The sequence below is a fragment of the Molossus molossus genome, unplaced genomic scaffold (assembly GCF_014108415.1).
Source record: "Molossus molossus isolate mMolMol1 unplaced genomic scaffold, mMolMol1.p scaffold_m16_p_18, whole genome shotgun sequence".
In the NCBI taxonomy this organism is placed as follows: domain Eukaryota; kingdom Metazoa; phylum Chordata; class Mammalia; order Chiroptera; family Molossidae; genus Molossus; species Molossus molossus.
The window spans coordinates 52,114,466-52,139,527 of NW_023425353.1; the positions used below are offsets into that span (position 1 = coordinate 52,114,466).

A 25,062-nucleotide genomic window follows, 5' to 3' on the forward strand; every position below is an offset into this window, starting at 1 on the left:
ATTGTTCATAATATTCTTTAATGATTGTATTTCTGTGCTGTTGATTTTAAATTCTCTTTTATTTATTTTATTTATCTTCAAAAAAAAACTAGCTCTGAGTTTCATTGATCTCTTCTGTTGTGTTTTTAAATTTCTATTTCGTTTATTTTTGCTTTGATTTTAGTTATTTACTTTTTTCTGTTTGCTTTGGTTTTTGTTTGTTTCTTTGGGTTTTCTAGTTTCTTTAGATGTAAAGATAGATTGCTTATTTGGGATTTTCTTGTTTCTTGAGGTAGGCCTGTAAAGTTATGATCTTTCCTTTTAGAACATGCTTTTGCTGTATCCCACAAATTTTTAAATGTTATATTTTCATTTTTATTTGTCTCATGGTAGTTTCTTATTTTCTCTAATTTCTTCTTTCATCCTTTGGTTGTTTTGTAGCATGTAGTTTATTCTCTATAAATTTGTGTTTTTATTTTTTTCATTTTTCTTCCTGTAGTTGATTTCTAGTTTCAGGCTGTTATGGTTGGAAAAGATACTTGTTATGATTTCAGTCTTCTTGAATTTATTGAGGCTTGTTTTGTAGCCTAATATTTAGTCTATCATGGAGAATGGTCCGTGTGCCCTTAAAAAAATGTGTATTCTGCTGTTTTGGGATGACATGTTCCATGAATACCCATTAAGTGCAGCTGGTCTAATGTAACATTTAAGACCATTATTTCCTTATTAATTTACTGTATGGATGGTGTGTTTATTTTTAAACTACAATTTACTCTCTTTTTTTTTTTATCCTCACCCGAGGACATTTTCACATTTATCTTCAGATAGAGTGGGAGGGAGAGCGGGAGGAAGAGAGAGAGAGAGAAACATCGATATGAGAGGGACACATCGACTGGTTGCCACCCACACGACCCCAACTGGGGCCGGGGACAAATTGCAACCGAGGTACGTGCCCTTAGCGGGAACCGAACCTGGGTCTCTCTGGTCCACAGGCCGATGCTCTAACCGCTGAGACAAACCGGCCAGGGCTACAATTTACTCTCTTTTATAAGGTACCTGTTTTTAAAATTTAAAAGATGTACTTTGTGTCATCGCATTATTTTCAAAGCACTGTTTACAGACATTTTTTTCATATGCTTTTTGTTATGTGTTCTATAGAGAATCTAACCTTTTTTTCCGTCAGATCTAGTGATTAAGAGTACAGTGTCTGTAAACAAACTGCTTTGGTTTGGTTCCTTTTTGTTTAAATGCTAGCTGTACCACTGGGGTGTTTAAACCACCCCACTGTGTATTTCATCAACTATAAAATGGAATATTTGTGCCTACCTGATATGATTTAAATAAGTTAATGCTTATAAGAGCTATAGAATATTGTGGGAACACAGAAAGTGATGAATAGTGTTTGTTATTCGTCTGTTTGTTATTCGTCTTATTGTGTCAGACTGACTTCACTTACCATTCATTATATGTTGAGAGTCATCCATGTTGTTGCATGTTTTAGTAGCATTACATTTTTTGTTGTGTTTTTTTTTTTCTTTCTTTCTTGATTTAGAGAGAGAGGAAGTGAGAGGGAGAGAGAGATAGAAACATCGATGAGAGAAAACATCGATTGGCCACCTCCTGCATGCCCCCCAACTGGGGATCGGGCCCACAACCTGGGCATGTGTCCTGATCGGGAATCGAACTCGCAACTCCATTGTGCATGGGTCAATGCTCAACCACTGAGACACACCAGCTGGACAGTAGTCTTACTTTTTGTTGCTGAGTAGTAGTATTCTGTTGCATGGATGTACTATGTATAGTTGTTTTTTTTTCCTAGCTTTTGGTAGTCATGAGTAAAGCAGCTATAATTATTTGCATATAATTCTTCATATTGACATAAATTAGCATTCTTCTTGCATAAATGCTTAGGTGTGGGATTTCTGATTTCCCTAGGTACATTTTTAATTTTACAAAAAGTTGCCAAAGGGTTTTCCAAAGTGGCTATGTCATTTTGCATCCCCTCCACCAGAGTATGTGGAGTTGCATTTATTTGCTTCACCAATGAACAGTATGTTCAAATATTTTAATTTTAGCCATTCTAATAAGTATGTGACAGTATCTCTTGGTTATAATTTGCTTTTCCCCAATAACTGATATTGAGCATCATGTGCTTATTTTCCATCTGTTCAAATCTTTTGCCTGTGTTTCGGTTGGGTTTATTTTCTTGTTATTGAGTAGTAAGTTCTTCATATGTTTTGGGAATAAGTCCTTTATCAGATGTGTATTTCGCAAACATATTCTCCCATTCAGTGGTTTGTCTTTTTATTTTTTTAATGGTATCTTTCTAAGAGCAGAAAATTTTAATTTTGATGAAGTTTGTTTTATCTTTTTATTTTCTTAATAGATCTTGTTTTGTGTATGTTGTCAGAAGTCTGAGCATATCTGAAGATCACAAACATTTTCTCATATTTACTTCTAGAAATTAAATAGTTTTAGGTTTTACGTTAAGGTCTGTGATCCATTTTGAGCTGATTATGGCTTGTGGTGTAAGAAAAAGGTTGAGGTTCTCTTTTGGGGAATGTTGGATGTCTTGTTAATCCAACATTATTGTTGAAAAGACAGTTCTTTATTGAATTATTCACTTTGGATCTGTTTGGGAATTCTTCTCTACTGTTTTGATCTATGAAGTCTCTCTCCTTATGACAATACACTAGGTTATGTTTATAAAAATGCTGGAAATCAGGTAGCATGAGTAATTCATCCTTGTTTCTCCTTTTTGTCTTGGTTTGACTCTTCCTAGTCCTTTGCTTTATATAAATTTTAGAATTGGCTTATCAACATCTACCCAAAAGCCAACTGGAATTTTTATGGGAGAATATTATATATAGATGAGTTTGGGGGAGAATTGTCATTTTAACAATATGACAACCTGGTGGAGGCCCATGGAAAGAGCTTGTGAGTGCTAACTCCCCTTGTGTCTAGATCCTTAGCTATTCTAGCACTTCTCATTTGCTTGCCTTATAACTTTTTCTGATAAGCTTAAGAAAACGTAGATTTTTTTTTTTCCCCTCATTGTGGTGAAAACGATCTCTTTTAGCTTTCCACAATCTAAGCACGAGCAGAATTTAGGTCTTTTAATACTGTAAACCTGAACATATCATGTTTGTTGATCTCAGAGGAATGCTTTCCAGTAGAATTTTGTGTGATAATGGAAATATTCTCTATCTACTCTGTGTAATAGGTCCCAGTTATCAATTTATTTTTCACAAATCATACATTTGTTGTTTTATCTTTAAAAAAAAATCACCAGATCAAGAATACCCAGATTTTCTTCTATGTTGTTTTATAAAAGTTTTACATTTAGGTCTATGATCCATTATACTTTAATCTTTGTGAGGGGTACAGTGAGGTCTTTGTTCAGATTCACTTCTTTGCACAAAGGTGTTTGGTAGGTCTAGCCCATTTTGTTGAAAAGACTCTCCTTTCTCTATTGAATTGCCTTTGCACCTTTGTCAAAAGTCAGTTGACTATATTTGTGTGGGTCGACTTGTGAGCTCTCTGTTCTGTTTCATTGATCTTTGTTTTTTCACCAATATCATACTGCCTTGATGACAGTAGTTGTCTCCCCTTATCCACAAGGGACATGTCTTAAGACTCTCAGTGGATGCCTGAAATGGTGGATGGTACCAAACTTTATACTTACTATGCTTTTTGCTATGCATACATACCTATGATAAGTTTGGTTCATAAATTAGGCACAGTAAGAGATTAATATAGCAACAGTAATGAAATAGAACAATGACAACAGTGTATTGTAATAAAAGTTATGTGAATGTGGTCTCTCAAAAATTTAATTTCGAGCCCTGGCCGGTTTGGCTCAGCGGTTAGAGCGTCAGCCTGCGGTCCACAGAGACCCGAGTTCGGTTCCCGCTAAGGGCATGTACCTTGGCTGCAGTTTGCCCCGGCCCTGGTTGGGTCGTGTGTGGCTGCCACTCGATGTGTCCCTTTCACATCGATGTTTCTCTCTCTTCCTCTCTCTCCTTCCCGCTCTATCTGAGTGAAAAATGGAAAAATGTCCTCGGGTGAGGATTAAAAAAAAAAAAAAATTTAATTTCGAAAAATTTTCCATGCATAAATTTATAATCTTTTCCATCTTAACTAAGCACTTATCATGCACAGTGGCTGTGACTTTTGTAGTTGGAGATGCAATAGCAAAACAAGCACAACTTTATTTTTTCTTCTTCACAATTTCATGGATAGAATATTTGTTTTTACTGTAGATCTTAGCAACCTTAGTTTATGGTTTTTTCTCCTCTCCTTATTAAGTCAAGGACTTGAAAAAGTCTACTTTTTTACTTAAAGAAAACACTTTACGGGTTCTCTTTGGCATATAGGAACTGCCAGCATCATTACTCTTGTGTTTTGAGGCTATTATTAAGTAAAATAAGGGTTACATGAACATAAGCACTGCAGTACCATGATCTGATAACCAAGATGTCTACTAAGTGACTAATGAATGAACAAGTAGTGTATACAGTATGGACAAGGGGATTATTTGTGTGTGAGCAGGAAGGGTGTGGGGGGCACAGGATTCCATCACACTATTCTGAATGGCACTAAATTTATAACTTAGGTATTGTTTATTTCTGGAATTTCCCATTTAATATTTTTAGACTGTGGTTGACTTCAAGCAACTGAAATCTTAGAAAGCGAAACGGTGGGTGAGGGCCTGTACTTTGCTTTAGTAGTGGAGGCTCATTTTAAAAGTAAAAAATTCCTTTAAATGAGTTCTATAGAATACTGTTAAATTTGAACTTATCAACACATGGCAATAAATCTTTTAATACAAAATTGCTTGTAATGGGATTTAGGTCTATCATTTCTTTATGGCACTCACATGATTCATGTTTTAAAAAAATGACCCTTTGCCGTCCCAGTGGTTGGCACATTGGCCTATGGACTGGGGTTCTATTTTCAGTCAAGGGCAGGTAACTAGGTTACAGGTTCCTTCCCCGGCCCAGGTCGGGGTCACGCGGGAGGCAACCAATCCATGTGTCTTTCTCACGTGGATATTTCTCTCTGTCTCTCTGCCCCTCCCTCGTTCCCTCCTTTCTACTCTTTCTAAAAAAAATTAATGAAAAAATGTCCTCAGGTGAAGATTTAAAAAAAAAAAAAATGACCCTTTGCTCTTGGCAGAAGTATTTTAAGTCACTATAAATTGGTCAACTTTTTGAACCTTTATTTACTGTAAGTTGTCTTCCCAGTTCAGAGAAACTGAGAATTTTACTGATATATTATTAGAAACCATTTTAGGAATATACACTTACTGAAGATACAGATTATAGTATCTGAAAATGTCTAGATGATAAAAAGTTTTCAAAAATAGATGCTCATAATCAAAATTATATGAGGTAGATGATCATATTCAAACAAGAATTTACAGATTAAGATTAAGCAAATCAACCATATGGAAATGTAGATTTACTGAACAATTTTATTCTTTAGTTAAAATCTCAATTTGTTGATATTAATAATTTTAATATAAAAGTATAACATGGAAATATATAATTTGTTCTTTTAAAGATTATTCTTTTTACTGAAAACTAAATAACTAGAAATAAAATCAGAGTTATTTTTAAAATGTCTGACTGCTGCCCAGTGTTAAAAATGCATATATTAAGTGGATCTGAACAACCTCAGTAAATTTTTAAAAAATAACTTTGACTTTTTGTAATACTGAAACATTTAACTTTTTTTTTATTCAGCAGGAGTATTTATTATAAACATTTATTACATCAGTTGCCTTTTTTTTTTTTTTTTAGGTAAAATCTGTAAAAACTGGGTCTGTTTTTTGGACAGTGTGCTGCTGCTTATCGTATTTCTATATGGTAAGATTTTATATTTGAAACTACATGAGATTTAACAAGTCTTTTTGGCAGTTAGACCAGTTTATCTTCATCATTTTCCTCTCATCAAGGGCTAGTTCTCCACTTTGTTTCTCCTGAAATCATTAGGATCTTAATATTGTTTAATGTATACTCTTTCGTTACTCCCATTCTCTTCCCTACCCTATCCCCAGGGCCCATATGGACTTGTGCGTTAGTGGGAAGGACTAATATTCAACCTTTCAAATACAACATTTGCAGCAAGGGAACCAAAAATGTTTTCTTTTTAAATATACAGCTTAACCTAAATAATGGTCACATCTTCTAGGTTAACCTGTAAACTACCTACATAGTTTTTTCAACAGATTACTTAAGATTGGGGTTCAGTATTCTGTCTTCCATCTCCTGCTTCTTTTTCACACCACAGCCTGTTTAGTAGTTTTGTGCTGAAAATTAATGATAAGATTAGGTACCTTTTTTTTGTTTGTTTTTAAACAAATGTCATGGGACTTGTGCATCCAAATTACCTGTGGCCCTTTTAAAGTGGTTAAAACCTGGAACACATTCTGTACAGTTGTATTCAGTAATAATAAACCCATTCTCTTTCAAGTTTAGACTTAAATTTTAGAAATAACTAGGAGTCCTTCGTTTAGGTGCTCAATCAGAGTAACATTGGTTTGTGCTGAAAAAAAATAACATGTGACTGAAGCAATGAACTAATGTTCTTGTATGCATTGTAAACTGAAAACAGTTTCCTACAATTAGTTCTGAAAGATTGTAGATAAGAGCAGCATTTTTAAAATATACATGTGAACATAAAGTCTCTTAAGGTTTCTATTGGTATAAATGGCTTTTTCAAACTTTTCATTATTAGAGCACTTTAATTATCAGAGCACATGCCAAAACTTTGATCTTGATAAGACCCTATTTCCTGTTATTGAATGTACTTAAAAAATGAATTTTATTGGTTTAGAATAAACATATCTTTAGAATCTTTATTAATTTACACTAGAACATAATTATTCTGATTAAGTGTAATTATTCTAACTTTGTGATACAGGTTAAACATTAAAATGGGATCTTGATTTGTACAGGAAATAATTTATACCAAAGGCAACACCTTTATTTTGAGGATCTCAAAGCATATCCAGATCATCTGAGTATTTCTTTTACTTGTTGACTTCTGCTAACATTCCTTGTTTATATTCTCAGCAAAGTTTCTTGCAATGTATTTATCACCAAAAACAGGGGAAGAAGTAAAGGCTATTTTTTTCTTTTAAATATTTATAATCTATATCCTAAAAGTCCTTATCTTCAAGTCCTTTTACTTTCAATTCAAAAGTTATAATGTTCTTAACATTCTGTTAAGTTTAACTTAATTTGACTACCTCTCCAGTGAATGTGGGAAAGCATATTGGATTTATAGGATTGTGTTATTTTATTATTATCAATAAAAATACAGAGAACTAGATTGTGGTTTATATAAATCCATTTTTAAACATCTCAATATTGCTAAATATATTTGCTTATTGTGTGCCTAGAGTATCATAACAAAACTTATCTATTTTAAAAAAAGCAAACATAAATTATTTATTTACCCATAGGTCTCTGCTTGGGGTGGTTATGTGTTTATTATCAACCTTATTCCACTGCATGTATTTGTGTTATTACTGATGCAGAGATACAGCAAAAGAGTCTACATAGGTAAGTGATTTGACTTTTGAAATCTGTCAGCTTCTAAGAGGTGTTTCATATACATTATTTTAATTGAACAGACATTTTTATTAGGTTGGTATTACCCATGAGAAGGTAAAAATAATTTTATATTTATTTTGCTTTTTATGTTTATAAGGAGAGTTTTTATACAAGTTAGTCTAGATTTAATATTTGTCAGCCATTTTTTTTAATTGGGGGGAATGGGCATGTCTGTCATGAAAATCTCACATATACATAGTATTCAAATACAGCATACTCACTAGAAAAAATTGAGCATCCTCAAAGTAAACAGTTTTAAACTTTTGAAAGCCCTTTCTGTATAATATACAACAGACTTAGTTCATGTGGATTACCATAACAAAATACTACAGACTAGGTAGCTTATAACAGAAATTTATTTTTCATAGTCTGGAGACTGGAAAGCTCAAGATTGAGGCACCAGAATGGTCATGTTTATGTGAGGGCTCTCTTCCTGGTACATAGCTGGTACCTTGCTTTGCTTTGTCCTCCCATGCTAGAAGAGATGTGCTAGCTCTCCTGGGACTTCCTTTTAAAGGGTACTAATTCCAGGAGCCCTCATGACCCAATCACCTCCACCTTCTAATACCATCACCTTGGCCATTAAGTTTTCAACATATGGGGGGGAGGAAAATGGGGGGGGGGGTACAAACATTTAGACCATAGTATATCTTTCTTTAGGCTATAGGTGTTAAAACATTCTTGAATCAGATGCTTAGTGAGAGATGGTGTCTCAGATCTTAGAGCTCCTCTTCTGTGCTATAGACAGAAAACTCTTACAGGTTGAATTAATCAGAGAGATGTTGTGATTGGAAACCAGTGTTTTGGTAAAGTAATACAATTTCATTAGAACTCTTTTTGATTATGAGAAACACAGTGAAGAAATAACACCGGAGTGTTATATGAAGTACAAAATTGCAACTAAAATACAACTTCTAATAGAGTGGTGTGCTTATTTTTATTTATAATTTTAAAATTTAAGGTAGTATATGTAAGTGAAAAAGTCAAATATCACTATCAGTTTTATAAGCAAAATCAGCAGCTTCTTTCTCCAAACCCCTTTTCCTTAACTGGCTCACTCCCTAAATTCTCATTTCAAGACAAACACTTATATTTAGTCTCAGTTGTTTCTTTCCCTCCCTCCCTCCCTCCCTCCCTCCCTCCCTCCCTCCCTCCCTTCCTTCCTCCCCCCCTCCCCCCATTAATGTACTTTTAAAGAGTTCTGGTCTCTTCCATCATGTGTGTGGTTTTTCCCACACTAAAATTTCTCTGACACCATCTAGCCGTAGATAGTACCAGATGCCACAGGTTAAGGGTTTAGTCCCACAGAAATTCCCTTAGCTTCAGATGCCAGTCTCCAGTTCAGGTTGTCACCTGGACTTCTGACATGAATGGCTGTAAATTAGAGGTTCTCAAATCCCCCTCCTTGGGTTCAATTAGTTTGCTAAAGTGGCTCACAACTCAGAGAAACATTTTACTTACTACATTACTGGTTTATTATAAAAGGATGTAATTCAGGAACAGCCAGAAGGAAGAGATGCATTAGATATAGATATAAGTTGTAATGCTTTGTCACAGTGAAGATAGATGTTAGTTTGGGGAACATCAGGAGCTTCTTAAAAACTTAACATTTCAAAGGAACTTGAATTGGACCTTTTATCTTATAGAACAACTCAGTTGTGTACTGAAAGTCAAGGGCAATGGTTATTTTGTTCTGTATCAATCTGGTCCCAACCCATACCCTTGTATTTAAAAAAATACTTTAAGAGCAAAAGATATTTAGGCTGTTCAGAAGATTACTATTTGTTCCAAATCATATAGGTTTTTTGGGTTTTGTTTTGTTGTTGTGTTTGTTAAAAACAATAATAGACCTTTTATCTTTTTAATGGTAATTTTTTCTAGAATTCTAATACATTAGAAGTAGGATCTTCAGTAGTGAATGCCAGTAAATGTGCTTCCACAGGATGGCAGTGTGGTAACATTTTCATGATGTAATAAATGATTTACAACATTACTGATGTTGTGCATTTCCATAGAACTCCCTACTTTAATGGAAAGCTTTATTCTTCTGGTTTAAAGGGTAAGAAAAGTCAGTTAGCATGGATAGATAGAACATCGTAATAGATGTGAATAGTAGTTTGGGCAAGTTTCCTGTAGAGTTTGTAGGAAGAATTGGTGGGGAATGATTGCTATTGCTATGGGTTTGTGTTGTTGAGGCCTTCTGAAAACAGTAACAGAAATAGTACTGGTGTTGATTTTCTCTTCAATACTCGTATCCAGAAGAGGTGATCTTGCCCTCCTTTTAAGTTTTTATAGGGCCAGGGTTATTTTCACCAAACTCACATCTACTTCCTTCATTGTATTGTGGTTATTTGTGTCCATCTGATTTTCTCAATTAGATATCTCTTAGAGGATAGAATTGCTTTTAACTGTATTTTGTAATTTTAGACTGTCTTGACCATAATGGACATAAGGTTAATATTTGAATGAATTGTAGAGGTAATTTTTAAACACACCTTTAGATGCTGTAATACAAAGCTTAGGTAAAAACATGTTTTCATTTGCATTGGATATTGGTTTTATTTTTAAGAATCGAGAGTTAATTCACTATTTCTTTCTACTCAGTATGTCTAATTCTTATTTTCGGTGTTTTAAAACATGAATTGTAAATGGGATTTAAATTGAGGTATAGAGATATATGCCTAATTTTACAGATTCAAGTTTGTGATATTTTATATTACCTGGCAAACAATCCTGAATTTTATTTAATGGAAATACTTACCGGTGTATTAGAGAGTGCTATGAGGTAGAATATATATACCACTATGTCAACATCTCAGGATCAGTGATCCAAAAAAATATAAAAACAGGAAAGACATGAGTATAGTTTCTTTTAAAATGGTTACAGTTGTATTATTGCATATATCACATTTATCAGCTTTGTATCACTCACTGGTGCATATAAAATAGGTATAAATGCAGATAATTTGAATAGAGGGTTATTTGAAGGTAAATGTTGAGGATGTGTCTATTTTTTTTTTTTAGGGTAGCTTTATTTGACATTAACTTGTATTTACAAAATAATACAAATTAAAGTTGCCCTGGGGCCCTTTTATGTTTCCTGAGATTGAATTACTTTTTTTCTTGAATTCATCTCCATCATTCTTATTATTAACTTGAATCCTAGTGTACCTGCTTCTGTATGAAGTGTTTGTTTTTTACTACTACTAATAAGTATCTCGCCTTGGCCAGTTTGGCTCAGTGGTTAGAGCGTCGGCCTGCAGTCCAGAGAGACCTGGGTTTGGTTCCCGCTAAGGGCATGTGCCTCGGTTGCAGTTTGTCCCTGGCCCTGGTTGGGTCGTGCGGGTGGCGACCACTCACTGTGTCCCTTTCACGTCGGATATTTCTCTCTCTTCTTCTCTCTCCCTCCCACTCTGAACAAAAAACGAAAGAATGTCCTCGGGTGAGGATTAAAACAAAAAACAAAAACAGCCCTGGCCGGTTTGGCTCAGCTGTTAGAGAGTCGGCCTGCGGTCCAGAGAGACCCTGGTTCGGTTCCCGCTAAGGGCATATACCTTGGTTGCAGTTTGTCCCTGGCCCTGGTTGGTCGTGCGGGTGGCAGCCACTCGATGTGTCCCTTTCACGTCGATGTTTCTCTCTCTCTCTTCCTCTCTCTCCCTCCCACTCTATCTGAACAAAAGAATGGAAAAATGTCCTCGGGTGAGGATAAAAAAAAAGTATCTCTGCAAGGTTGCATAAAACCACTAAATTGAGAATATTATCAGGTTTATTCTTTTCTTTTTGAATATGCCTGGAAATGAACTTAAGCGAATCCTTGAGGAAACTTTATCAGTAGTTTCCAAGAAAGTGATTGCTGAAGATTTTATACTGCCAAGCACACACACTTCTATTTGAAGAGAGAGTGAATATGACTGTTTGTGTGCCCAGCATACCTTTTAGTGATTATTTCTGGAAAATGTGACTTAAGAGGAAAGTGAGCGGACCAGAGGCTTTCACTTTTTACCGTGTTTTTAAACAACAGCAGCAAAAAAAAAAAAAAAAAATTACTTTTGCAATTAAGAATAAGTCAGCAAGCCAGAGAGAAAGATGCATGCAGATTTGTGTTTGCCTTGGGTTGGGCTGGGCTGGGGAGAATGAGGAGCAAAATTGCCTAATGAGTATGAGGTTTTCTGTTGGGGTAATGAAATATTTTGGGACTACAGAGAGGTGGTAGTTGCACAATATTGATGCACTAAATACCCCTGAATTGGTTGGTTTGAAATGATTATATATGTATTTTACCTCAATTTTTTTTAAAGTCTTTACTTTTTTGTGCAATGTGTGCCATTTATCATATTTAATCCAAATTTTATGGCAGTGTTATAATATTCAGTGCTCATTTATGTTTATAAAAAAGAGAAATCAAGCCTCAGAGGTGATTATGATATTTGGATGTAAGTGGGCTTAACTATAATTAAAACACATAAATGACAAGGTTTTCTCAAGCCTGGCCTTTCTTGTACTTCTGTGCGTTCAGTGTTTGTCTAGGGTTTGAGTTCTCAGCTCTGGGTATTTAAAAGCCTGTTAATCATATAATCTTAGGTTATTGTTATGGGGAATCTGCAAATTTTCTTGTTCAAACCCTTCATTCTATAGTGAGGAAACTGAAACTTAAGTAGTTCAAGGGCAAATAATGAGCTTGCTCTTTCTTTTTTGTTGTTGTTCCTGATTCTGCCTCTGTGACTCTGTCGAGACATCTACAAAATACTGACTTGTAAAAGAAACATTGATATTAGAAAACTCATCAATCAAATAGGCTGACAGCTCAAATCTTGTGATAGAGAAATTCTTGTTTACTTAACTTCTATTGCATTTGTGTTCAAGTATCTCATTGAGGGTAATTCCATTCAAACATTAATATATCTTAAAAGTACATTACTGAGTGGATTACTTCTACAGACTCCTAGACAACCAATTTCCCATTGACTTGAGATCATTGGAAACTTGATTCACATACATTGGTTCTTTATATTAAATTTACTTGAACTTACCTTTTTCCTAACACAGTAGTCATCTCTTAACAGACAGCTTAGGAGGCAACTTAACATTTGAACCATGAGCCCATAATTTACCTTCTATAGGTGGGTTTCTTTTAAAAGCAGATAAACTTTCCTTCTCAAGTAAGTTAGGTGAAGGAAAGTATATGCTGCTGTATGCTGTGCTATACACTGTGTAGCATGTGGATATACAGACTGTAACAGTTCTCTTCCTAAATATACCCCTTTTTTTTTCTAATAGAGTTCTGTATTTGCCAACAACTAGGTATTGACTGTGCTTTGTAAAATGACATAAATAAGCTTTGTAAGTGGAATAAATTTCACATTAACTTATTTCAGATGGGTTTCATTTTTATTTCTAAATAATTTTTTTATTGCAGTGATTTTAAATACTTTCTCTGTGATTAGCTTATAATGGACTGTGAACACCTAAATGCAAAACAAGTTTATTATACAAATTGTACCCCTTTCCCAATTTGCTTACACTTTTAGGTTGATATAAGCCAAGAATATTATAATATATTCAATGCCAAGAGCAAACAGGTTTCCTATATTAGACCTTAATAAATTTAGTAACTAGTCTGTCATATGGCTGGACTTCTGCGTACAAAGTCCTTCTTTAATCACAGAAAACTTGGTGGACATTTTTTTTTTTTTTTACTATTAAGTACTGTACAGTGAGTGGTAGGAGACTATAAAACAGGTGTGAGCCCTGGCAGGTGGGTCTCATTTGGTTAGAGTGTCCCCCCATGTACCAAAAGGTTGCAGGTTTGATTCCTGGTTGGGCCCATACCTAGGTTGTAGGTTTGATCCCAGATCTGGCACATAGGGGAGACAAGCAGTCTGTTTCTCTTTCACATTGGTGTTTCTCTCCTTCCCTCCCTCTTCCCCTCCCCCGCCTCAAAATCAGTGAAAATGTATCCTCAGGTGAGGATTTTAAAAAGTGTTAAATACTTGAGCTTTTGAGACAATAGCAGCTATCATGCATGCTTTGGATTAATGGCAGTAGGAATGATGTTTACTTATACGTTATGTAGCTTCTTAGGTTGTGTCAATTATTATTAATGATAGATTGAAAACTGCTTGATTCCATTTAGAGGTGTGGAAAGTAGTACCAGCCACCTCCTAAACTGTTCTAAATGGTAGTTTTCAAAATAAAGTACTTTAAATATTTTTTTTACATTGACAGAAAGATTTTTCATGACTTATATAAAGTATAATTAACTGTCAAATAGAACAGCCACTTTAAGATTCTATTCTTAAAATAAATTCAGTTAAAACTTTGCTAAAAAGAAATGAGTTATGTATACATTTATGTTTGAAGTACTTAATGATGATAAATTATCTTATTTCCTATTTTGTCTTTTTAGCTTATAGCACTTTCTACATTGTGGGTTTAATATTATCCATGCAGATACCCTTTGTGGGATTCCAGCCAATCAGAACAAGTGAACACATGGCAGCTGCAGGTATGAGGAAAATATTTATTTTCCTTCTTCTGAAGAATATATGAATGTGTGGCTAGCCAGTCTTCAAGGGAATGAAGTGGGTTTTAAATTTTTTTTCTTTATTTTCATTGTATTGGTTCTAGAACATCACTGTATAATGAAAATGACATAGTTTTATTGAGACTTTCTGCCCTTGTGCTCCCAAAAGTGCCTATCTTCCCAGTTACCACCATTTTGAAAAGGCAGAACATCTCTTTTTCCACAATTCATGTTATTTGCAAACACTAAATAATATTTGTTTTGTATAAACTAATAGTACACAGTATTTGTACACTGAGTTGTTATACCACTGAGTTTCCATTTCAGCAAATTTAGATGGAACATTTCATTTTTATTTTATCTATATATACTAACTGGAATTAATGACCTTTATATTGATTAGAAAGTCATATAATTCTCCTCCACATAAAGCAGAGTTCTCTGCCATTATTAACCTGGGTCACAATTAACAATAATGGGGGATCTGTGAATAAAACTTTTATCCAAGCTTCTCAGCACGAGATCCATGGCCCATACGAAGGCTGTAGCTAGTTATTTTATAAATACAGTATATTTAACTTCCTGAGGTGATGTTTAATAGCTTTTATCATTAGATTCTCAGTGAGAATCTTGGCAAGGGGGGATGACAAACCCGAAAAGTTTAGAACCCACAAGTTACTATTATATAGCACATCTGTGAAATACTTTTACTTAAATTTTTAATGTGATGTTTTAAAATTACCAAGTAGTAATTTGAGAGAAATACATATTCAGTTTTGATTTTACAATTGTGTATAGCAGTGTCTATGTAGATATACAATGACCTCTTTATGTATATGCATTATTATATTTCCTAAAATATAAATTGTTGATAATATGTATTTAATCATTCTAAAATTAACTTTAAAAAATAACTTCTAGGACTAAATTTTTTTTTTAAATCAATGTCCCAAATGGGTTAGGGTTTTTATGTCTTTGTTTAGTCTTACACCTAGTGTTTTTGTGTTGTGTTTTGCACATTTTGGCAATAAAAACTTCTCATTGTTACTGCTTAATTTTGTTTATCTTAGCACTCACCCTTATATCTACTAATTTAGAATTATATATAAGTAGGTAATTAAGGTTATGTACTGTCACTCAAATATAAATGATAACTGTACATTAGAATTCACTTGATCCAAGTAATTTCTTCCTTCAGTAAATCGTAGGATTGTTTTTAATGACATTTCTATCTTTTCCGCCTAGAAAACATGTCACTAAAATATGGGACAAAGGGAGGAATTGAATATGCTAAATAGGCTTATTGAAATGGGGTTTTTCTTCCTTGGTCCATGTATGGGGAGTCTGATTATTTAAAAAGAAAAATGTGTAACAGAATTTTTGGATTATTGTTTGACAGAAAAAGTTGGTTAGATGAAATTACTAGTCTTCATTATGAATGGTACAGGGTGTTCTAAGAATCTCTATATGACCTTTTTCTTTAGGTGTCTTTGCATTGCTGCAAGCTTATGCTTTCTTGCAGTATCTGAGAGACCGATTAACAAAACAAGAGTTCCAGACCCTTTTCTTTTTGGGTGTATCAGTAGCTGCAGGTGTTGTATTCCTTAGTGTCATCTATTTGACTTATACAGGTAGGTGTAATTTCCTGTAGGATGTGACTCTTGTCTCTAGCTTATTCAAAAGGGTAATTATTTTACAAATTTTGTATATGTTCCATTTATCCTAGAGGGTCAAATACTGGAGTTACATTCTGTACAAACAATATGAAAATAGTAGTCAAACGTTCTAAAATCTGCATAGCACTACAAATTGTAATTATTTCTTATTTAACAGTATCTTAATTTTGGTGCTTCAAGATATGATAAATCCACTTTCAAGTTGATTAGGTGAATAGGTCCAAAATGTATAAAATTCAAAGCTTCCAATGTTAACCTACTGCATCTTGCCCTCTTGTGTGCTATATTCTTTGTCCTATTTTTAAACAGTCTACTAATCAGTTTCAATCTGTTTCTGGATTCTAAGTTATTTTCTGACCCTGACTTCACTAGTCCCTAGAACAAGTCAAATTCTTTTTTTTGTTAATACTCACCCAAAGATATTTTTCCACTGATTTTTAGAGTGGAAGGAAGGAAGGTTGGGGTGGAGGAAGAGAAACATCAATGTGAGAGATACATTGATTGGTTGCACCCTGACCAGGGCCAGCGATCAAACCTGCAACCCAGGTACATGCCTTTGACCAGAATCGAGCCCACAACCCTTTGGTGCATAGGCCAACGCTCTATCCAGTGAGCCACACCAGCCCAGGGCAAGTCGTATTCTTTCTAAAGGCATTCCAACTGTTAAATTAATGTACCAGCCTAGCTCATAAAACTATGAAGAATTCACTGATAGGAAAAAAGGGCATGAATGATTAAAATCATCTTTGTAATTTGTCCTAAATTGGCATACTGTATTAGATAATTTAGACCCTCCCCCTTTTTAATATTATCCAATGCTATCTTACTGTCTTAGCTATATTTTACTAGTCAACTTGAAGTGTAAGGGAGAATTGGAAAACTTTCTACAATTTTATCTGTCAACTTTTTGTGTTTCTCTGGAAATGTAATCTCCATGGATATTTGTTTTTCTTTGATTGCTAGCATTTTATCTGACTGCCAGCCCTTTAAATATGTTGTCACCCACAGAACAAAACTGAAAAGTTTTAAACATTAGGTTAAATTAATCAATAATAATAAGTAAACATAAAACCAATAAAATAAACAAAAATAATAAAAGGAAGAGTAATTTCCTCTACATTTTTCCTTTTAAGGTTACATTGCACCATGGAGTGGCAGGTTTTACTCACTGTGGGACACTGGGTAAGTGTAGATAACTTATTGCCCTCATTAAAATAGAATTTTTTCCCCCCTGTTCTTATATTGTCAGTCTTGGGTAACATTTTTAAAGTATCTACCATATATCAGTTTAGTAAATGTTGAATTCCTTGTATTTTTTTTCTTTATTATAATGCATGTTTGGTATGATATGCAAGTCATATATTTCTGTTCTGCATGGTCAACTCCTTATTTTAGTTTTGTTTGTCAAAACAATTCAGATAACATTTGTGCAATTTTAATAATTGATCGTTATTCTTACTAATGTATTCAAAGTTTCCATCTATTAGTAATATTTACTTTTTAATCAATAAGGCTAGGTGCTATGTTATAAGCCCCATATACTGTAGATATGAAGAAAAAAATTTTAATGTTTTTTAATGCCACATTATCTAAGTTTCTTGATATTTTAATCTGTTAAATATACTAGAGAATATTTGTGCTATTATAAAGTGAATTAATTTAAAAATTGACATTAAATTAGACAACTAGTTCAATATAACTTATTTGTTTTCCTAAGGATGATAATTTACCTCTCTTCTATGTTCCCATTATTCTGTCTGTTACTCCCTAGATAGCCCAGTATAAACCCTACCACAGTTTATTGAATAGGCCTTCCTTTTGATGTGATAACAAAAGGTCTAATTAAAGGGCATAAGCAAATATGTACCAATGACTGAAAAAACATTTGGACACATATTGAAGAGATCAGCCAGTGGATCACCAGAGAGTTTGAGAAAATCCCCAGTTGTAGACAGTTATTCTGATTAGGTAAATTGCTAGGTTACAATTTTGTCAGTCATACTTATTCTTGCTTTCTAATCTTTGATGGACTACTTTGGAATCTCAGGGAATTTCAGGAATAATTTGTCCTGTCCTTCACATTTCTTTCACCTGTCTCTATGCCATTGCCTTGTTAAGAAAGGTATTGTGGCAATATGATATCTGGATAAGGTATTTCGGCTAGTAATAAGTCCAGAAGGTTAGTGAAATGATGTAGGAGGTGCGAAGTTAAAATGCAAAGAGTTTTTATTAAAATTTAGAGCCAACACTTATAATATAACTAGCCTTATATAAATAAGGCGTGTTAGTTTTAGTTTTCTCAGTGTGGACCACATTTATATCCAATACAACAGGTTATGTTGGAATATACTTTTAAGTGAGAAGGGATGAAAAATAGGAACCATATCTACAATCAAATAAAATTTTTTCATCTAAAAAGGATTCTATTTAATTTTAAATATTAACTTTTTTAAATACCAGGTATGCAAAAATACATATTCCAATTATTGCATCAGTGTCTGAGCATCAACCTACAACTTGGGTGTCTTTCTTCTTTGATCTACATATTCTTGTGTGTACCTTCCCAGCAGGCCTATGGTTCTGCATTAAAAATATCAACGATGAAAGAGTATTTGGTAAGAGATTTTTAATAAATACTTAGATTTAGAACAATTATTTTTATTGTTGAGATTATCACTTCACTTTAAAGTTTTGTTCTTGGTATGACTCTATACAGTCAAGATAAATTTCTTCCCTCATTTTGCATACATCATAAGATTAAGAAAAACCTTAATCTTAAACCAGTGAATTTGCATTATATATATTTAACTGTTTTAATTTAGGACTAGTATATAACATTTTCATTCAATTGATTATGTTTTCTGAGAGGTTATTATAGTCTGTGGCTAATAATTGGAAATTATAACTTTGTTTACAGTATAGTATTGACTTAACTTTCTAAGTTAGATCTAATTAAGTAGAAAAGTTTTTAGGGGTGTCCATTGAAATTTCAGTGTAAAGTACTTTTTGTAATGGAATAAGAATCTTCACTTTTAAGTAAATACCCTCTTCACTGATTTGTGTGAATTTTCAATTACCAAAACTTAGAAATACAAACCGTTTTTAAAAGGCAAGTTTTTAGGATCTGACATCAAAATGTAAATGGACAAAATAAGCAGATACCAAAGACTTCATTGACCAATCATTACAAAAACCGTGCTGTGGCTGTTTTGCACATGATGAAAACTAGAACTGGAAAAACTAAATAATTTGTAGTACCAGGACTTGAACTTATATATAAGCATGGGGCCTGGACCTTGAGTGACACTCAAGTTACTATTCCAGAGTGAAGTCAGGAGAAAAAAAAATAGCATTTGCATGTGTTCTAACCAAAGGATGACACTCATTCTTGTTTGTGTAGACCAGTCCCTTTGGAAAAGGCCACATTAATACTGCATCATTCAGAAAGATTTAGCTTAAACATATTGCCCACCTCATGGTTCAGAAGTCCTAATCCCAAGAGAAGTGAGTGCATGTGTCCAACAAAGGAATGTTTAATAACGCACAAAGCAACTTTATAATAGCCCCTTATTAGAAACATTCTAAAGGTTATTAGCAGTAGAATAGATAAATAAATCCCGATGTATTTGTGTAATGGAATACAACACAGCTATTAATTAAAGAATAGCATGGGTAAATTTTAAAAGTTTGTACAAAAGAGAACATTTTCGTATAATTTATAAAATAAAGTTCAAGAATAAGAAAACTAAATTAATGCTTTAGAAGTCTAAGTAGTGATTACTTATTCTATAGGCAGAGGGGAGAGCAGTTGTTGACTGGGAAGAAGAATGAGGGACCCTTCTGAGGAGGCTCTATATTTTGATATGGGTGATAATTATATAGGTGTGTGCATATGTAAAAATTTATTAAGCTATACAGTTAAGAACATGGTATAATGCATTTTTTAGTCAGGAAATTAAATTTTAATGAACTTCAGATGAGATAGGCGCTCACATGTTCATTGACTTACAAAGTCATACAGCCTTCAGCCTGAAAGGGCGGCAGAGCCTTGCCTGTGGTCAGCACAGGATGTGGGAGGCTGTGGCTTGGGAAATACTTTTCAAAATGTTTTTTAAAGTCTTCTACCAGTAACCTTAGAAGTTCCTTTTTTGACTAATAAATTATATTCTTTTCTTCTATTTTTACTTTAAAGCAAGCTTTATGCCAGATATTAGCACTAGCTTTTCACAGACTTTATTTGATTCTATAAACTTACTCTGCCTGATAATATAATTCCTTAAATATGTTTTCATCCCATCAACTGGAATTTCTAATATGTGATGATGACAAATAATGAATTTGTCTCATTCCCCATAACTATAATTTAATTTAAATCATGATACATTTCTCTAAATTGTTGGTAGTGTTTATTTAGTCAACATTAGCTATAATTTGTAAATATGACTTAAATCATTTGGTCAGTATTAATTTAAAAATAATTTGCTTTCTTATGAGATGTTTATTTTTAGATTTGGTTTATAATGTCATATTAAGGATTTAGTTCCGTTTCCTGTGAACATTTTCTTTTCTGAAGTGTTGTGTTATAAGAGAGATTGTCTTTGCAGTTGCTCTGTACGCAATCAGCGCTGTCTACTTTGCTGGAGTGATGGTGCGGCTGATGTTGACTTTGACTCCCGTCGTCTGTATGCTGTCTGCAATTGCCTTCTCAAATGTTTTTGAGCACTATTTGGGGGATGACATGAAAAGGGAAAACCCACCTGTGGAGGACAGCAGTGATGAGGATGACAAAAGAAACCCAGGAAATTTGTATGATAAGGTGGGGAATCTAAAGTAAGGCCTTTAAAAATTTTGTGTGCTTTATTTTTCTACCATAGTAAGAACTGTAAATGTTAAGAAGTCTGAATAAACAGGATGTAGACAAACTGACATTTTTAGTTGGTCTCTATTGTTTGCCTCAGTTTGAATCCTGGTTAGTCTTTTAGCTAAGAATAAGAAAATAGAATGTAATCAGACTAGGAATTCTCATTTTATTTTGGTCAGGTTTTACCTAAAATCCCTCTGTTTTTGAGAGCAAAAACCTAGTGGTTTACTAAACTACATAAATCTGAGCATTATAAACCCTTCTGAAACCATATGCACAAGTGCTTATCCTTGATGTTCATATTCACTGTAAACTTAAAATATTCGGTTCATTGAATAGTAAGGAAATAAATATAAATACCTTTATAAAAAAGAAAGCCTCCAGTTTGTTAGAATAGGCAGCTGGCCGATATAACTTCCTTTTATACATATATATATATATATATATATGTATGTATGTATATTTTATCCTCACCCAAGGACATTTTTGCATTTATCTTCAGATAGAGTGGGAGAGAGAGAGAAACATTGATGTAAGAGAGACACATCAACTGGTTGCGACTCGCACGACCCCAACCAGAGCCCGGGACGAACTGCAACCGAGGGTATGTGTCCTTAGCAGGAGCTGAACCTGAGACTCTCTGGTCCACGGGCTGATGGTCTAACCACTGAGCCAAACTTGCCGGGGCTAATTTCCTTTTTATTTTTAAATCCTCACCCAAGGATATGCTTTCATTGATTTTTGAGAGCGAGAGAGAAACATCCATTTGGCCACCTCCTGTACAGGGCCTGACCAGGGAACCCCAAAACCTTGGGTGAGGGGGTGTACTGGACAACGCTCCAACCAACTGAGCCACCCAGCCAGGGCACGTAATTTGCTTTTACTCTCTCAGGTAACAGAGTAAGATCATGTTTGTGTAAATGTGAAAAAGACTCTTAAGAATTATAGCACTTGTCTTAGGTGACATACTAAACTTTATGTGAGTATTAACTAGGTTTTAAAATACCAATAAGCAATGAAACTTTCCAGGATAAATATTAACTTTGAAAAGCTTTTCTTACTGTAGGTCCACTGTAATTCATACAGGTTTGTGTTAATAAAGCACACAGCCTGCTTTTGTGTTTTATGTTTTATTTTGTGGTTTCTTAAATAACTTTACAATTTAAAACTTACGATTCTATTCTATTGTCCTGATGTTTTTGGTGGTTTTTTTGTTTGCTTTTTTAATTGTTTTCAAAAATGTAATCTTAATTTTAACAAGTTTGTTGGTTTGGGGAGATTGATTCTGATAATGCAGTTTTTGTCCTACGTGGTCTGGATTATAGCTGGACAATGTCATTTTCAGAATGAGGAATTTGGGTTTTATAAGAAAAGCTTGCCAGAAGGAGGATGTTTAGTTACCTCCTTTGTACTTAGGTAAAACATAAGGACTACTGGATTTGAAAGCAGCTTCTTACTGGAGTTATTTTGGTCTGTAGCCAGCTCCTGGATTGGGTATAGTCCCAGGAAACCTCCTCATTCACATTTGACTTGAGACTCTGCCTTGCTAATAATTTTTAGAAAACATCTATTCACACAAGAATACCTGATGATTATACATTTTTCTTCTCAAAGAATTAAATTGACAGATTAACATTCTCCCAACTTTTCCCCTTGAATGTCTCAATGAAGCAAGTCAAATGATGAATTTGTCTAACCAGTTTTTTGTATCTTCAGGCAGGTAAAGTGAGGAAACATGTAACCGAACAGGAAAAAACTGAAGAGGGATTAGGTCCTAATATAAAAAGCATTGTTACCATGTTGATGCTGATGCTATTGATGATGTTTGCAGTCCACTGTACCTGGGTCACAAGCAATGCCTACTCTAGTCCAAGTGTGGTCCTGGCCTCTTACAATCATGATGGGTAAGAAAATAACTTGGCTGCAAAAGGATTTTATACCTATCACTTTTTTTTCTGCCTCTATTGGTTAAGAATTCAAAAACAGAATGTTTGTGAGGCTCTGCATTTGAATCTACCATGTTTTTCTTGCAGCTACCCCCTGCCTTTGGTAGAATTGGGTAGCAATCATTATTTCATGCTCTTGTCCAGAATCTTTTTGCATTCATAGCATATACATTAGTTTTTCTCAAATGTGGTCCTTGGATATACAGTAAGTTCTCACTTAACATCAAAGATAGGTTCTATAACTAAGTGAAACAACATATAACAAAACCAATTTTACCATAGGCTAATTGAACAAGAGTTTAGTTCCTATCACATCTCAACAACATTGAAACTTATAAGGAATGTTATCCAAGGACCTGCTGTACAGCAACATCATTACCAGGAAGCCTGTAAGAAATGCAAATTCTTGACCCCACGTAAAGCCTATTGAATCAGAAGCTTAAGGGTGGGGCTCAGCAATCTGTGGTTTAATAAGCTCTGTAGGTGATTATGATGCAACTAAAATCGAAGAAGAGATTATTTATATATTGCCACCCCAGCTTCTGCTTCATTTGGATTCTTGTTAGGCTTGCAAAATAATCAGGCCCTACTCCAGAACTACTAAATCAGAATCTGTTTTTTACAAGATACCCAGGAGATTTGTATACATATTAAAGTTTAACAAGCATTAGTCTAGCTCTTCATTGGTTTCCCCCACCCCCATTTTTGAGGCTTTTAAAGACCATCTTTAAAATATGAAATAAATTAAATGGCTGAACACTTCAAGATTTTAAGTTACCCTCTTCACATTTATAAGATCTTATTTAAAATAATATTGTGATTCTTTTCAGCACCAGGAATATCTTAGATGATTTTCGAGAAGCTTACTTTTGGCTAAGGCAAAATACTGATGAACATGCCCGAGTGATGTCTTGGTGGGATTATGGCTATCAGATAGCTGGAATGGCTAATAGAACTACTTTGGTGGATAATAATACCTGGAATAACAGCCACATAGCACTGGTAAGAATTTGGTAAACAAAAGATCAAAGTTATAAATCTTTACTGCTTAGTAATCAGGCTTCACTTGTGATTAAGAAGGATAAATAAATATAAGTGAAAGTACTCTTTGCTTGCTGAATTTTCAAAATTTCTCTCTATACATTCATTCCATAAAGTGTGTTAGGGTTATGAATATTTGTTTTTTTAAGAACAGTATTTACTTATGTATTATTCAGATCTGTAAGCTGGTTTCTAGCAGATCTCATGATATTAGCTCATTGGAGAACGAGGCACAATCTGAAACTTAAAGTACTAAATTTGACTTGTATTTTCTATTTTATAAATTAAGATAAAATTTGCAAATATGTAAAAATGGATTGTAATCAAAGTATATTCACTCTGTTAGGTAACTAATTTACATGAACTAAGGTAATCATTTCTCTGTTATTTAAAGATTTTAAAAAGTTAATGGGTGTTAACCAAATGAGTTTTATTTGTATTAGTGTTGTAGCTAATCATCAGTTGTCTGGTAGCTAGATTGCTGGTCATACCTGGCCTTGAGGTAATGAGAAATTCTATTTCTTTTAGGCTTGCCTGCTTTTATATTAAAATGTTAATTTCATGATACAATTACTAGCAAAATATTAAAACATGTATTCTGATTTTTGACATTTCTGCTATAACTGGTTATAGTGAGTGAGGTGCTTCTAAAACTCAGTAAATTTTTGAATTCGTTTCTATAAAATAAGAATTCCATGTAAATCTGATTCTTGAGGTACATTCCATTTTAAGGTAAAATGTACATTTATTTTTTAGCATATTGTGGGACTAGGTACACACATTCTCATTTTTTTTCTGTAGGTGGGAAAAGCTATGTCTTCAAATGAAACAGCAGCCTATGAAATCATGAGGAGTCTGGATGTTGATTATGTTTTGGTTATTTTTGGAGGGGTTATTGGCTATTCTGGTGATGACATCAACAAATTTCTCTGGATGGTTAGGATAGCTGAAGGGGAACATCCAAAAGACATTCGGGTAAGAAACTGTTAGTTCGGGTGTGTTAAAGATAGCTCACAGTGTCCAAGTAATTCTCTTATCTTGCTAATTACATAGTATTTGTTTTTATTATTTTATCCCCCAAGCTAGACTCTCACTATGACTATTATTAACTAAGATACTATAAGCATTTTCCCAATTTTAAAACTTTTGAAATTCATACCTGATACTTGTTTTCCAAAGCAATCTTTTCAACACTCTTGTTTTGACTCCTTCATAGCTTTTCAATTCTGCCCTTTCTATTTCCATTGCTTCTACTCTGTAACTGACCCTTATAATCATAAACCTGAAATAGAACACCGACCTTGAAATTGCTGCCTTTGCCTTAGTCTTATTCCCTCTCCTAATCTAACATGACATTGATCATGTCACTTTACAGTTTAAAAGGCTTCAGTTGATTAAGGAAAAGGATCTTGAA

The 25,062-nt window shown here is 34.0% G+C and overlaps 1 protein-coding gene across 10 annotated transcripts in view; it reads left to right on the forward strand.

The window, feature by feature from the left end:
- The window catches only part of STT3B (STT3 oligosaccharyltransferase complex catalytic subunit B), a 111,436-nt gene that overhangs the window by 78,152 nt on the left and 8,222 nt on the right, over positions 1–25,062 (forward strand). For all 10 annotated transcript variants that reach the window (XM_036266142.1, XM_036266146.1, XM_036266152.1 and 7 more), the window contains 10 exons: positions 5,784–5,849; positions 7,451–7,550; positions 14,008–14,106; positions 15,609–15,755; positions 16,934–16,982; positions 18,261–18,415; positions 20,405–20,616; positions 22,378–22,565; positions 23,438–23,609; positions 24,450–24,623. In XM_036266142.1, coding sequence (XP_036122035.1) covers positions 5,784–5,849; positions 7,451–7,550; positions 14,008–14,106; positions 15,609–15,755; positions 16,934–16,982; positions 18,261–18,415; positions 20,405–20,616; positions 22,378–22,565; positions 23,438–23,609; positions 24,450–24,623 — 1,362 coding nt within the window. The remainder of the gene's footprint in view (positions 1–5,783; positions 5,850–7,450; positions 7,551–14,007; positions 14,107–15,608; positions 15,756–16,933; positions 16,983–18,260; positions 18,416–20,404; positions 20,617–22,377; positions 22,566–23,437; positions 23,610–24,449; positions 24,624–25,062) is intronic.